The sequence below is a fragment of the Lynx rufus genome, unplaced genomic scaffold, assembly GCF_022079265.1.
Source record: "Lynx rufus isolate CCGP_SWC_20201006 ecotype Redwood Valley unplaced genomic scaffold, mLynRuf1.p SCAF_2, whole genome shotgun sequence".
Classification (NCBI taxonomy): Eukaryota; Metazoa; Chordata; class Mammalia; order Carnivora; family Felidae; genus Lynx; species Lynx rufus.
In genome coordinates, this window is record NW_025814834.1 from 191,417,269 (window position 1) to 191,432,751 (window position 15,483).

The window sequence follows — 15,483 nt, forward strand, 5'->3', positions numbered from 1 at the left end:
CCCAAAATTCATTTCTTCCTTTTGTATTCCAACCTCAACTGGACGCATCACTACTAAATCGGTTTTGCTCAAAACGTTTTTTTCACCATCCAACCCTCTCTTTAAATTTCATCTCCTCTTCCTTGTGCTCCAACTGATAGTATAAACTCTCATCAGGTTTGCCTCAGTTACTTCAACAGTCTTAATATCTACTGTTTCCATTCTCAGCCTCTCAAATCACAATCATTTTAAGACATCTACAAATTGTTATTAATTTAACATTGCAATTAACGTCATGTTATTTTGTTCAAATCCTTTAAAGCCTCTCAGCTGCCTAAGGACTCGAGTCCAAACTCAATAGCATTCATGGTTGGGTCCTTGCCCATCGATCTCTACAGTCATCTCATCCACCCCAGTGCTTCCCTTTCATTGCAGCCTACCACATTCTTTGTAAGTCCCTGGAAACATGACTGCATCCATCTATGCCCTTCATGTTCTCCTTGGTATTCTTTCTATCTGGACAGCCGCCGGGCATCCTCTTTTGGGAGCTATCTTGACCCTCAGAGCTAATTACTCAATTTCAGAATTTTCTCTACACAAAAACTTTATGACAACAGTCATTCAGAAAGAAACTTGATCTGAATGGTTTGGTTAATAAGAAACGAGAAACTACTGGGGTAAAATATAAGTGCACATTCCAGAAAATGCCCAGTGCAGTTTCAGTTAGTGTATGGTATGAAAACTCATTATGAGTAAACAAGAAATGGGTGAAAAATTGTAATTTATTGAAACTCAACTCAAAAAATATAAGATGCTGTAGTGTACAATATATTACACAAAGCACCCTCAGGTGCACATTCAAGTCAAGTAAGAACTCCATATCCCTTTCCCTAGCCCTCCCACCCTGGGATCTTAGTATTTGTTCCATATACAATCATGCACACTTAATTTGAAAAAGGAAGCCCCAATATATTTTGATGTATTAATTAGCACCAAACAAGAGTACAGTTCCATTTCTTTTTTTAATAAACAAAAACAAAAACAAAAAACCCCAATCAATAAACCAACTGGAGAGCTAATGGACTCAGCCAATACTGCTGACATAGATATTATACATTCATGTAAATACACAGCCTATTCTACCCTAAACAATGGTGTGGCTGGTTCGCAGCCTTTGTTCAAATTGGCAATTGTCCCCATGTTGCAGTGTTGGAGCCAGTCTGTTTCTAAAACAAAATTGCTATTTAGGAACTTCCTACACAAAGCTCATCTGTCTTTTTTGTTGGAAACAAGTCTAAAATTGGTGTGGAAAACTTAGATCTTTCAAGGACAACCACTGGCCGAAGATAATGAAGCTGTTTTAAGGCAAGCTCTCCACAGTCTGTTAATGCTTTGTCCAATACAACCCTCAGGTTTTCCAAGGAAGGAACTGTTGTTGTCTCAGCTACTATCAAAGGTGGGATTGCAGTCAGGTTCTCATGAATTGCAGAGTCACTGGAAGAATGAGGTATGTCAACTTCAGGGTCATTGTCATTCACCATATTATTTGCCATAACACTCCCTGTTAAGTCATTACTGGGTTGTGAAGAATTATTTAATGTTAAGTGCTCCGAAGGTTCCCAATCATCAAAATCGTCTTCTTTCTCTTCACTTTCCTGAATAAATTTCAGAAATGAAGATTCAAATCCCATAGGTTTATAAGTCTTCAAATCAAATGACCTGGGCTGTGGATGTTTCCTAAAATTCTCTTTTGGAACAGGGGTTGAATTTTTTACAGTGTTTTCTTGCCCTGAACTTGGCTGCCCAGTTTCTGAGTCTTTGATCCTTGGTAAAGGCAGCTGGAAACTCGTGAAGTAAGTCCCACTCTCAGTCCCACTAGGATTAGGTATGGAATTTTCTATTTTACAAGGAGGAGGCTGAACTATATTACATTGTTCCAAAGAAGTGGTTTCTGAACTATGGTTACATTTCAAAGTTCCTCTGTAGAGGAGAGTATCTGCATCAAAAACTGGTTTGCTTTCTGTACATCCTTTCTGACCTCCATCCCTTTCGCCTGGATGAAGGGAATCTGTGTTCTGGACAGGCACGCTGTCACCTGGGGAATGGCCGTGCTTTGTGTGCTCTGATTCACAGCTATTTTCTTCTTTCTTTATATAGGGCTCTGCTTCAGAAGGGGGCTCCTCCTTAATTTTGGTACCATACTTCACACAAACGACCAGGTTTTCCATCTGTTGCTCTAAGTAGGCACTACTCATCTGATGGGTGCGTTTATAATGCCTCACTATGCTGCTTTCCAACTTCACCACAGATAAGCATCCTTGAACCATGCAGGGGTACTGTGTGTGCTCAGACTGTTCCACACACATATGGAGGGCTTCAGCTCTTGTTTTAAAACTAATCGGAGCCTTCTTTTCTTTGATTAAACTACATTTTTTAGCCTTAGCATTAAATGATCTCCTGGTAGTCTGATGTTCATGCCCCTGAGTGAGAGCTGTCGGACACACCTTTTCACTCCTCAGTAGCCTTTCATTTGCCACTTTCTGACTTCTAAATAGATCATCGTAATAGTCCTTATGTCGGTAATATACATGTTGAGAATAATTACTGCGATGGGTGAAAATCTGGCCACAGCCATTAAGATCACAATGAATTTCATATTCTGAATGTATTTCTCCTTCAATATTATGCTGTTCCATCAAGTGGTGCTTCAACTTGCTGAATGTATAAAAAACAGCAGGGCACTGAGGCTGGTTACAGGAAAACCTTGCTGCAGATTCAGCTTCGGAAAGCACTTTAGGCTCTTCAATATGATCTAGGTTATGAGAGTCACTACAGTGCTTAGCAAGAGCTTTGGAACACAGGAAGCGTTTGTTACATTCCTTGTATTTGCAAGCAAATATCTTTTTACATTTGACAAGTTCCCTTTTGGTTCTTGCTTTGTCTTTTTCTAAACATAATTGTTCTTTGTTGTACTGATGTACAGTTCTGTAATGACGAATCAAGCCTTTTAGATTAGTGAAGGAGGAGTTGCAAGTTTTATGGATACAATGGAATGGTTTGTGGTACTTATTCAAAATATAGCAGAGGTTTCCTTTAGCAACAGTCCTCCTGCTACCTCTTCCCTCTCGTCCTTCTCGTTCTTCTCTATGGCTACCCATGGGTGATGAAATATCAGATGTTTTACTTTCTGTTTCTTCACAAGACGACTCCAAATCTGTTTCTGAACTGCATTCATCCTTTTTAGAGTGACAGTGTGGCTTCTCAGAGTTACTGCTGGGGTCACCACCGAGTTCTGTAGAGCAATCACCTTTCAATCTGTCTACTGAGCATGGGCCTTCATGATCACATTTTTCATTATCTAGTAGTTTGTGAGTGACTCTGTCACTGCCAATTTGATGTTTATTTTTATAATGAATCCTAAGGTGTGTTTTTCTTGTAAATGACCTTTGGCAAATATGACACTGGAATGGGGAATACCGATGTTGAAACATGGTTAACTGAAGGACTTTTTCTTTTGAGTAATTGTGTTTTTTAAGATAATGCATTAACAAAGCCTCTCTGGTCACAAATTCATATTTGCATCCTTGAAGCTCACAGAAAAAAGGCTTAGCTGCCAACTGTGCAAGGTACTGACTTGGCATGTTCTCATCTTGATTCTGAAAATTAAGGTCGGAGATAGTAGGTGAAACCGACTGAAGAGACTTAGCACCACTGGATGGGTACCCCTGCAATGACCCTGAGAATGATCCATGCGTTATTGAGTTTTTCAAGCTTAAATGTTTCAAGCGTAACAGAAGTTCCAACATGGTATCCTCTGTACACGGCCTCTTAGAAGCACAGATAGAAGCTTCTGAGGAATAACCTTGATATTCTCGTTTGCATTTAGTATGAATATTGTGGTCTAGACCTTCATCTGGGGAGTCACTGTTTGTATCTGAACTGGGTTTAGGTTCTGCATCAAACTTTTCAGTTGCTTGATTGTGTTCATTACCCCCACAGGGAAAGAGATCTTTTGTCTTTATCTTTTTGGGTTTGAAGTGGTACGGATGGACCTTGCGGAGATGCTTTTGCATCCCTCTTGCATTTTTGTACGTGGAACCACAGCCATCAAAACCACAGGTGAACTTAGTCCCATCAAAGCAAACTGCCACATTGGAACATTTCTCTTTTAAATTGGAGGGCACAAAGACTTTCTCATGAGATAATAATATATCCTGCATTTCCGAGTGATCCAGTGTATCAATTAACTCTTCATTCATGGAAGCTGAAGAGCTATGACTTAACTGATCACTAGAATTACTGTCACTGTTTTCTTTCAGATTTTCTGCAGTTTCTATTTGAGAACTAGCTGATCCGGCACAGAAAAGAAGATCCTCGGGTAAATGTGATTTATCAGTTTGGTCAAGTAGATGGGGCTGATCAATACAATCTTGCTTTTCACCTGGTGCAGCCTCCTCAAGTTTCACCGATTTCTTCACATCTCCATTTGAACTTTCAACATTATGCATTGAGAGGTGATCCTGGTATTCAATTTTGGAATAATAGAATTTTTTACAGCCAACAAAGTTGCATGTGTAAGATGCATCCCTAAAGTGTTGTGCTTCATGGTGGTAAAGCTGTCCCAAGTCACTGAAAACAATATTACAGCCATTTAATTCACATTTATAACGCAGATCATCATGTTTTTGTTTATGGTTAAGTAGTTCATTCACTGATCCGAACCTTGCATAGCAATCTATAGATACACACATATAAGGTTGAGGACCACAATGCACTTGTTCATGCTCCCGCAGGTGAAAAGCAGACATGAAATGTCGTCGACAATAAGTACACTTCTCTCTTCTATTTTTCATATCCAAGTAGTGCTTGGCATTTTCATCATTATTTTGGTGTTCAGCTTTAAGATGCACACTTAAGTATTTAAACTGCTTAAATACTCGGGAACAGTCTGTGCCAGGACATGGGTACAAATCTCTGTCTTGCAGGTGGCAATCTTCTAATTTGCTGAATGTGACGTATTCATGAGACTCTCCTTTGGCTTGTTCATCCAATGATTGGTTTTGCTCCAGGGTTGCAGAGGGGCTCTTGGGACAAATTCCCTTCTGAGAGCCTTTCAACAGTAATTTCTTTCTAGAACGGTCCCTTCTGCTTGGTGGCATTTTAACATGCTCCATCACATGAGGAACAAAAATTTCTTTTCTCTTGAATTTTTTAATACAAACTGGACAGGTGTAAATTCCATCTTCCATATGCATCTTAGAATGATGAAGAATCCTGGCCTCTATACATTCCCGCTTACACAACAAACAGAAAAATTTATACTGAAGCCACCTCTGGTATCTTTCAGAAGAACCAATGGGTTTTTTGTCTCTTTTCTCCTTATGCTGATCTGTCAAATCTCTTCTTCTATATTGTTTATCTTCTTTACCTTCCTCATAGTCACTGAGAAATGACTCTAAAACGTCTGTGTCATTAATAGACATTTCATAGCCACTTAGATCATCATCAGAATCTGAGGCCTCTTGTCCTAGCAGTTGGTGGCAGTGTCGTTTTAAAGTTTTCCAGTCCCAAAATTCAGGATCAAAAGGCCAGTGGGCCTTTAAAGCTAGTAAGAGCTCACATCGGAGAGAATTTGGAACTGGTGCATTTTCTTCATCAAATTTTTGATCTGGTTGCAGATACAGTTCTTCCAACATATTAAATCCATCCAAACTAGGTTCAATTAAGAATTCTGTAAGCTGACAGGCTCGTCTGACCTCTAAATCTTCTGGTAAAAGACAAGCAATTGTTTTGCAAACTGATGCCTTCATTTCCTCATCCTCGCTTGATCTGAGTTGAAGAGCTCTGACACATAGTAAAATTGACACTCCGAGACCAGCGTCTTGTGCCTGCAAGACAAACAGGGGTGGGGGGGGGAGTTATTACTTTTTCATTATGAAGTATTACCTAACTTTCACTGGTAAGATACATACTTCTCGAACCTTTTAGTGTTCTTAAATTTATCTTTAAACTTTCTTCCTCCAAGTTACATTTAGATCCTTCTCCTTTTTAATTTTTAAAATGATTTATTTTTGAGAAAGAGCGAGAGCGAGCATGAGTGGGGGAGGGGCAGGCAGAGAGAGAGAGAGAGAGAGGAAGACACAGAATCCAAAGCAGGCTCCAGGCTCTGAACAGTCAGCTTAAAAGCCCAACCTGGGGCTTAGACCCACGAGCCTTGAGATGATGATCTGAGTCGAAGATGAACACTTAACCGACTGAGCCACTCAGGTGCTCCAATTCTTTTTGCCTCAACAAGCAAAGAAAGGACTGGATTAGATGTTACAATGTACATTTATAGTGTCCAACTTTACAAGACACTGCCTATTAAAGCACTGTCTAACCCTCAAGGAATTTATTTATATGCCAAATATATACATAATAAAGGTACATGAATTCAAAGGAAATCAGGATAAATAAGGTCACTGAAGGATTCAAAAAAAGAATTGTCTTAAGCTGGTTAAGAAGGACAGGGCTTAAATAAATGGGTGAAAAAGGAAACAGCTGTATAAAACTCGATTTAAGAAATTCAACTGTCATGAACAGCTCCGTGTTTTCAAAATCTCAAGGCTGAAATGATTCTCCCTCTTTTCTCCTAAAAGAATTAGTACTTTATAGCTATAGGTATACTCAATCTCAAGCTTCCCATGGGAAAAACAACAAAAACTTAAAATTCTTTCTATATAGTGCCTGGGTACTTGGTTGGGTGTCTGACTCTGGCTCAGGTGATGATCTCACAGTTTGTGAATTCGAGCCCTACGATGGGCTCACTGCTGTCAGTGCAGAGCTTGCTTCAGATCCTCTGCCTCCTCCCCCTCCACCTGCCCCTCCCTGGCTTGAGCTCTCTCTCAAAAATAAGTAAACATTAAAAAAAAATCAGGAAAAAGATCTGGTCATATATGATACAAGGCATACAAGAAGATGACTTACGTGAGAGGCTGAAATGGAATATGAAAATACTATGAGCAAAGAAAAGTAGGATTGTATGGCAGAGTGGCTTAAAATGCAAAACATAAAAGTTTTTTAAAAGTAATTTGTATGCCTAAAATGGGGCTCAAACTGATGACCCCGAGATCAAGAATTGCATGCTCTATAGACTGAGCCAGCCAGGTGCCCCAATGGCATAGATTTTTGAGTCAGACTTTTACTGCTTTTGAACCCAGCTTCACTGCAGTGACAAGTTCTTAATTCCTAAGCTGTAGCTGCCTCATCTATAAAATGGAAACAGTAGTGGTAACATTAGATTTTCCTCCTAACATTGTTATAAAAATGAAATAAGCAATATAAAGCGATTACTACATTGCTGGCACATAGTTAGTATTCAACAGAATACCATGTAAAATAACAGGATAAACTCTACTCTTCAAATTGATAATCAATTTGTTAAGCAATTATACTGTGTTGAGCATCATTCATTCTAAGTTCTAGGAACACAGAGAAACAACTATCATCAATTTACAGAACCCTACCCTTACTATATTTTTTTATTAAAAAAATTTTTTTTAATGTTTGTTAATTTTTGAGGGGGGGAGGGGCAGAGAGACAGGGAGACAGAATCCAAAGCAGGCTCCAAGCTCTGAGCTGTCAGCACAGAGCCCGACATGGGGCTCAAACCCATGAACCACAAGATCATGACCTGAGCAGAAGTCAGATGCTTAACTGACTGAGCCACCTAGGCATCCCTGAAACCTTACTACAGTCTAGGCACTAATCCAAATACTATTTTCCCACATTATCCTCATTTTATAGATAAGAAACCAAGGCTCGGAAGGTTAACTGCCCAAAGTCACCAGCTAGTGAGCAAAGGAACAAGGATTTAAACTTAAAGCTATCTTTGTGCATAACCTGAGTTCTTAACCAGTTTACAACCTTTATGAATTCCAAAGCTTGATATGGCTATATCCTATGTGCTCTTCATACACTATGTCTGCCACTCTTTGTTCCAGCTACCTGGTTTAAAATCAATTTAGTCTTATCTTCAAAATTCAGTTCCACATTTCATATCCTATAATTTATTCACTACTCTTTTAACAAGTAACTTCTTGGTATATCTGTTTAGAATGCATAATGGTATAAAGTCTGTTTTTTTGAAAAGTGCTCTTAGTGATTTTGTACATTTTACCATTTCATCCAGATTGGGCTATTTAAGAAAGAATGGACGGAGCCTGGGTAGCTCAGTTGGTTAAGCATCCGACTCTTGATTTCAGCTCAGGTCATGATCTCACGGTTTGTGGGATCAAGTCCTGCGTCTGGCTCCACGCTGAGGGTGGAGCCTGATTAAGATTCCCTCTCTGTCTCTCTGTCTCCCTCCCTCCCCCGCTAATGCACTTTCTCTCAAAATAAACATAAAAAAAAAAAAAGAATATTCTTTGCAGTTTATCTCACTCTTCCAAAAAGAATAAAACTTGTTGAGAACCTATGAATTATTTTAAAACTTACCTGACCCTCCAAGACCTCTGTGCTCTGATTTACAAATGATAATCATATCACATTACGCAATTTGTCAAGATACCCATGGTCCAGTCCTGACTCTGCTGCAACTAGGTTTACAATCTTTACAAGTCATACACCTCTAATTTTCAGCTTCTCTATTACTAAAGAGAAGGAATTATAATAGACAAAGTCATGTTTTGCAAAACAGTAAGCACTAGATGTTCCACCAAAAAGGGCCATATGGCCAAAGAAACTGGATTCAAGTTTCTTGAATGTTGCCCTCTTTAACTTCCACTTCAAAATATAACCTCATCTACCTTCATTCATACTATTTTTAAAGTCTAACAACTCTAAGCACCTTTATTTTTTTAACCAATTAAGTAATTAATTAGAGAGACAGCATGCACGTAAAGGAGTGGGGGAGAGGAGAGAGGGAGAGAGAGAGAATCCCAAGCAGGCTCCACGTACAGCACAGACCCCGATGTGGGGCTCAATCCCATGACCCTGGGATCATGACCTGAGCTGAAATCAAGATCAGACACAACCAACTGAGCCACCCAGATGTCCCTAAGCACCTTTAAATGATCTGGTTTAAGCTCTTCATTTATAGAAAATGGAAGCCCAGAAAATAAAGAGGTACTATCACAAGGCCCTCTCCATTATACACTGTTGCCTTCTGCAAAAGACCTAATGCCCACACAAGCTTTTTAGCATCATTAACCTGTTCCACCCCAAGGACTAAGTCATTGGTTATAAGCGGTCTCCCAATATCCTTTGCCTCTTCTGCTACAAAAACAGAATGCCTGGTTTCTATCTGGTTACAAAGTAACCTGAAATAATAAATATATCTCCTGTCTCCCTTGCAGCTAGATGGGGCTGTGTGTATTAGAGGAGATGAGGAAAAGGTGTTATCATGGTGTGGTTTGCCTCCCCACTCCCAGTGCCCTGCTATCAGGAATGGACATGATAGCTAGGATTGGAATAGTCAGCTTTTAGAACATGAGACGGAAACTATGTGTTGATGGCAGACAAAAAGGAACCTGGGTTTCTGATACGTGGAACCACTAAAAGCAACCTTGGCCTGTCTGCCTGGATTATCTACCTACATGAGAAAAGGAAAAATTTCCACTTTCTTTAGAGCACTACTATTGTGGGATATCTACTACTCGCGGCAGAACTAGATCCTAACTGATACAGGTTAGATCCATCCCTCTTTAAAAACCCAGAGGTGAGTCTCTCAATTTGAAGGGAATTCTCCACTCACTGCCTTCCACCTACCAGTCCACATCTTTTCTACCCTTTAGGCCAGTTATCATGAATGATTATAGTGGAAAGTACCTGAAATGAGGATTAAAGAGGAATGGGTCTGGTTATGTAGGTGGACAGCAAATTCCTTGGTCTGTGTCAGAAACCCACTTTTTTTTTTTTTAAAGTAATCTCTATGAACTCACAACTCCAAGAACAAGTCACATGCTCCACCAAGTGAGCCAGCCAAGTGCCTCAGAAACCCACTTTCCCTAGTCCTCTAGCAGCTTTCCCATTTTCTGTGGTTCCTTGAGGTAAGCAGAATTCCAAAATGACCCTCACTTTTGTATAATCTCCTCCATTCAAGGGTAAGTGGATCCTGTAAGTATAATTCCTATGATTATGTCATATGGGAAAAAGGACTTTGTGGGTGTAATAAAGGCCCCAAATCAGTTGATCTTAAAACAGGTGGATTACCTAGGTGGGCCTGACCTAATCATTCAAGCCCTCTACATCTAGGTGTCTGGAAATCAGATTTAGAGAAGGTCAGATTCAAATTAGGAGAATTTCTTAAATGTCTGCTGGCTTAAAAATGCAGGTATGGAAAGAGGATGGCTTCTAGTAGCTGAAAACAGGCTGCAGCTGGCAGCCGGCAAAAAATGAGGGCTTTAGTCTTACAACTGAAAGGAAGAGAATTCTGTCAACAAGAATGAGCTTAGAAGTAGATTTTCCACAGAGCTTCCAGATAAGAACACAAGCTGGCAAAAACCTTGATTCCACCTTCTTGATACTCTGAGCAACAAATTTGGCCACACTGTGCTACATTGTGTCCTACAAAACTGAGCTAACAATTGGGTGTTGTTTTTTTTTTTTTTTTTTTTTAATTTTTTTTTTTTCTTCAACGTTTTTTATTTTTTATTTTTTGGGGGACAGAGACAGAGCATGAACGGGGGAGGGGCAGAGAGAGAGGGAGACACAGAATCGGAAACAGGCTCCAGGCTCTGAGCCATCAGCCCAGAGCCCGACGCGGGGCTCGAACTCCCGGACCGCGAGATCGTGACCTGGCTGAAGTCGGACGCTTAACCGACTGCGCCACCCAGGCGCCCCTTGGGTGTTGTTTTAAGTGCTAGGTTTGTGGTAATTTGTTATGCAGCAATAGAAAACTAATACTCTCCTTAAAACTTACAAAATAAAACTTAAAAAAAAAATTTTTTTAGTGTTTATTTTTGAGACAGGGAGAGACAGAGCATGAACAGGGGAGGGTCAGAGAGAGAGGGAGACACAGAATCTGAAGCAGGCTCCGGGCTCTGAGCTGTCAGCACGGAGCCTGATGCAGGGCTTGAACTCACGGACCGTGAGATCATGATCTGAGCCGAAGTCGGACACTCAACCGACTGAGCCACCCAGGCGCCCCCAAAATAAAACTTTTTAAAGGCCAATTCTAAAACTAATGAAAAATGTTTTAATGTTTATTTTTTTTTTAAATATGAAATTTATTGTCAAATTGGTTTCCATACAACACCCAGTGTTCACCCCAACAGGTGCCCTCCTCAACGCCCATCACCTACTTTCCCCTCCCTCCCACCCCCCATCAACCCTCAGTTTATTCTCAGTTTTTAAGAGTCTCTTATGGTTTGCCTCCTTCCCTCTCTGTACCTTTTCCCCCCTCCCCCTCCCCCATGGTCTTCTGTTAAGTTTCTCAGGATCAAAATAAGAGTGAAAACATATGGTATCTGTCTGTCTCTGTATGACTTATTTCACTTAGCATAACACTCTCCAGTTCCATCCACGTTGCTACAAAAGGCCAGATTTCATTCTTTCTCATTGCCAAGTAGTATTCCATTGTATGTATAAACCACAACTTCTTTATCCATTCATCAATTGATGGACATTTAGGCTCTTTCCATAATGTTTATTTTTGAGAGAGACAGAGACAGAGAGACAGAGTGCGAGTGGGGGAGGGGAAGAGAGAGACTGAGACACAAAATCCGAAGCAGGCTCCAGGCTCTGAGCTGTCAGCACACAGCCCGATGTGGGGCTCGAACTCACAGAATGTGATATCATGACCTGAGCTGAAGTCGGATGCTTAACCAACTGACCCACCTAGGCGCCCGGCACGTTTATTCATTTTTGACAGACAGAGAGAGACAGAGTGTGAGTCAGGGAGGGGCAGAGAGGGAGACACAGAATCCAGAGTAGGCTCCAGGCTCTGAGCTGTCTGCACAGAGCCCGATGTGGGGTGCGAACCCACAGACCACGAGATCATTACCTGAGCCAGTCAGATGCTTAACCGACTGAGCCACCCAGATGCCCCTAAAACTAATTTTTAAAAATAACACAAGTTCGGTAATTACTTGAACATGTTCTTTCTGTGACAGGAGATACAACTTCATTCACAGTGATTAGAAATAATTATCACCTAACATATCTGACCATGAATTTACTTTTTAATAACTGTTTTACCTTTTCCTATCTTCACTGGAGAAGACCAGACCAACATATTTCAAATAAAGTATAGGATATAGATGTTTACATTAAAGGAGAAAGGATGTATCAAAGATACAACTGTGCCTTGGCTTTAGTATAAACAATCCTTGGATGTTGTCAAAGAAGTAGCCCATGAAACATAGCCATGAGCCATTACAGCTATGGGTATATGGAGAGCTCAGTCATGAGCAGATACTAAAAACAAAACAAAAACAGGGAACAGTATAAGATTTGTGCTGAATCTCTAAGCTAATAGTATTCTATATCTATAGGGCTCAACTCAAAAAACAAGGCTTTATATATAGCACTTCATTTCATTTTAGGAAATATTTACTTCCTAAAAATATCTAACTTGTTTCCTGTTGTGCACAGATTATAATTTTTGTATAGCTAATTCTGGAACTGTTCTATTATTCCAAAACCTAGAAAATGTATTACTCTATTCTTAAGGAAAATATAGTTATATTTTCTTCATTTTTAATAATTATGTTAATATGCAAACAAACATGCTTGCATAAAATATAGAAAACTGTTCTAGGAAAAGTTGATATAGGGTAGTTGAGGTTATAGCCCAGAAACATAATCTTCCCTTCCTCCAGTCACTTTAAATCACTATCTTCCATTAAGAAAACTGTGGATTCTAAAAGGTCAATCTGCAGAAACACCTAGGTACGTCCAATTCCATAATCTTTCCTCGTCTAAAAGGAGTTGTCTGAGAAGTAATCTCCCCACTCATTTCTTCAGTTCTAGGACAATCATCGTAAAAAGCAAAATTACTCACTTCTGTTTGTATAACTCTAATCAGGCAAAACAAATGCTGCTGTGTTTTAGCTATGACACCAAACTGACGACAGCGCTCCAAAAAAGTGTCTAAAGATGGGTCAATTCTTCTCTGCAGTTTACTCCAAAAGAGAGTCAATTCCCTATAAAAAGAAAGATTAAGGTAAAACATTTAAAGCAACTGGTATTTGCTGTCCACCTCCCCACCCCACTTTGGTTTGTAAAGATAAATTGATAGTGAACAGAAACTAGAAGAAAAAAAAAACTGTCTACATTCCCTATTGGGTCCTCTCAAACTGGTAAAATCATTAAACTCTATCCTAGTGGGCAGAGATCATGAGACATCCCGACACTGCTAACAAAATGTATACAACTAATAAATATTCTAACAGTACACTTCTCCACTTACCTGGCCCTTTCTAGCTCTAAAATGTCATGAAGCTACTTAGGTATGCATTTTGGAATGTTTAAATATTACTAATAAAATTAGCAAAATGGCACTTTTAGAAACAGCCAAAATACGAGAATCTTACAAATATTCATTACGGAAACAAAGAAAGCTTGAAAAGAACAAGTTAATTAAAGGCACTGAATGGGTTAAGAGAAAAAACTTTTTTTTTTTAAAGTTCATTTATTTTGAGAGAAAAAGACAGAATGCACGAGCAGGGAGTGGCAGAGACAATCCCAAGTAGGTTTCACGCTGTCAGCACAGAGCCCAACATGAGGCTTGAACTCACCAACCGTGTGAGATCATGACCTGAGCCGAAATCAAGAGTCTGACGCTGAACCGACTGAGCCACGCAGGAGCCCCAAGAGAAAATTCTCAAGGAAAAGCACTAGTAACTCAAAAATGTCCAGGATAAAAATACTAATATGAATGCAAGGGAAGTTACTTAGTAAAACTAAAGAGAATGTTACCACTTTAAAAAAGTGACTCTTTTCTGTACACTGCAATACATACTGTAATTATTTCTTAAACAATTTTCACAAAAAAGTATTATTTTCACAAGCCAGTTTTAGAACACTAATATCTTACTGCTATTAACAGACTATTCTAGGAAGCTGGGTACAAATACAAAGCTTAATAAACGAACATACCTCAACAGATTGAAAATAAACATATTTAACAGAACTTATTTTATTATACTTTATTTAATTTAATTAATTAATTAATTTAGAGAGCATGTGTGTGAGCAGGAGAGGGGCAGAGGAAGACAAATCTCAAGCAGGCTCTGTGTTCAGCACAAAGCCCAATGCAGGGCTTGATCCCATGACCATGATATCATGACCTCAGCTGAAATCAAGAGTTAGTTGTTCAACCAACTGATCCACCCAGGCACCCCTATTGTATTTTCAAAGAAGTAACTAGGATTCTCATATGGTGAAATTCTTATATACATACAAAACTTGCCTCAAAGATCTAAATGAATATACTCCTTAAAAGATACATGATTAAAGCTTTTAATATTTAATGATGGCAAATTTGAGCTATGATAAATAAAATTAACTTAAAATGCCTTTAAGTGTTTGTCTTTGGTGACTAGTGTTGCTTTCCTAACCAGGAAAAGTAAAAAATTGAGACAGGTCAGCTTTGAAAATAGCTACTGGCTAGGCAAGTAATTGGGGTGACTGTTCATTTTTTTAACTCACAAGATTGCTGGGCACCTGGATGGCTCAGTCAGTTAAGCATCCGACTCTTGGTTTCGGCTCAGGTCATATATGATCTCATGGTTCCTGAGTTTGAGCCCTGCATCAGGAATATCTACTATCTAAAATACGTCAACTAGCTATTAGTTTAAAGTTAGGCAAATCTGATAAAGTGGTAAGAGGCAAGTTGAGTATTAAAGCCTCTTAAATAATTTTTTTTAAGTTTATCTATTTATTTTGAGGGAGAGAGAGAGAGAGAAAGAAAGAGAAGGAGTGCAGGAGGGGCAGAGAGAGAATCCCAAGCAGGCTCTGTACTACCAGCACAAAGCCCAATGCAGGGCTTGAACTCACGAACCGTGAGATCATGACCTCAGCTGAAACCAAAAGTTGGCCACTTAACTGGTGAGCCACTCAGGAGCCCCTCAAATAACTTTTAAAATATATATCAGAATGTTTATGGCCTGATTTATTCCAAATTAAATATTTCAAGCTATATTTATTTTAATTCCAAATAACCATGATCAAAAAAGGGTATTTTGTTTTTAAACATACTTACACAATTACGATCCAACAATTTAAAACTACCACTCATTACCCAACCAAATATACAAATTTGCCTGAAAGCAAAACAACCAGCTCATGAAAATGCTACCATGTCATCCATTCAAATCTGTACACTGGAAAATGGAAACCACCAATAAAATAGTAACTCAGAACCTGTTGGATCATACATGCACTGGGACGAATATCAATTACTATAATGGTACGATTTTTTTAAATGGACAACCATTAAAGAATATACTGAAAATGATTCCACTGTATAGATGCTTCCAATTAGCCCACTGCCTACTTCAAGTCAACAAATTATATACAAAT

The 15,483-nt window shown here is 39.2% G+C and overlaps 1 protein-coding gene across 2 annotated transcripts in view; it reads right to left on the bottom strand.

Annotated features, from left to right (window-relative positions):
- Window positions 1-743: 743 nt before the first annotated feature.
- The window catches only part of RLF (RLF zinc finger), a 96,656-nt gene continuing 81,916 nt past the window's right edge, over window positions 744-15,483 (bottom strand). For both annotated transcript variants that reach the window (XM_047082756.1, XM_047082755.1), the window contains exons 7-8: window positions 12,962-13,103; window positions 744-5,867 (exon numbers count right to left, since the gene is read on the bottom strand). In XM_047082756.1, the coding sequence (XP_046938712.1) occupies window positions 1,224-5,867; window positions 12,962-13,103 (4,786 nt within the window). In that variant the 3' untranslated portion in view covers window positions 744-1,223. The remainder of the gene's footprint in view (window positions 5,868-12,961; window positions 13,104-15,483) is intronic.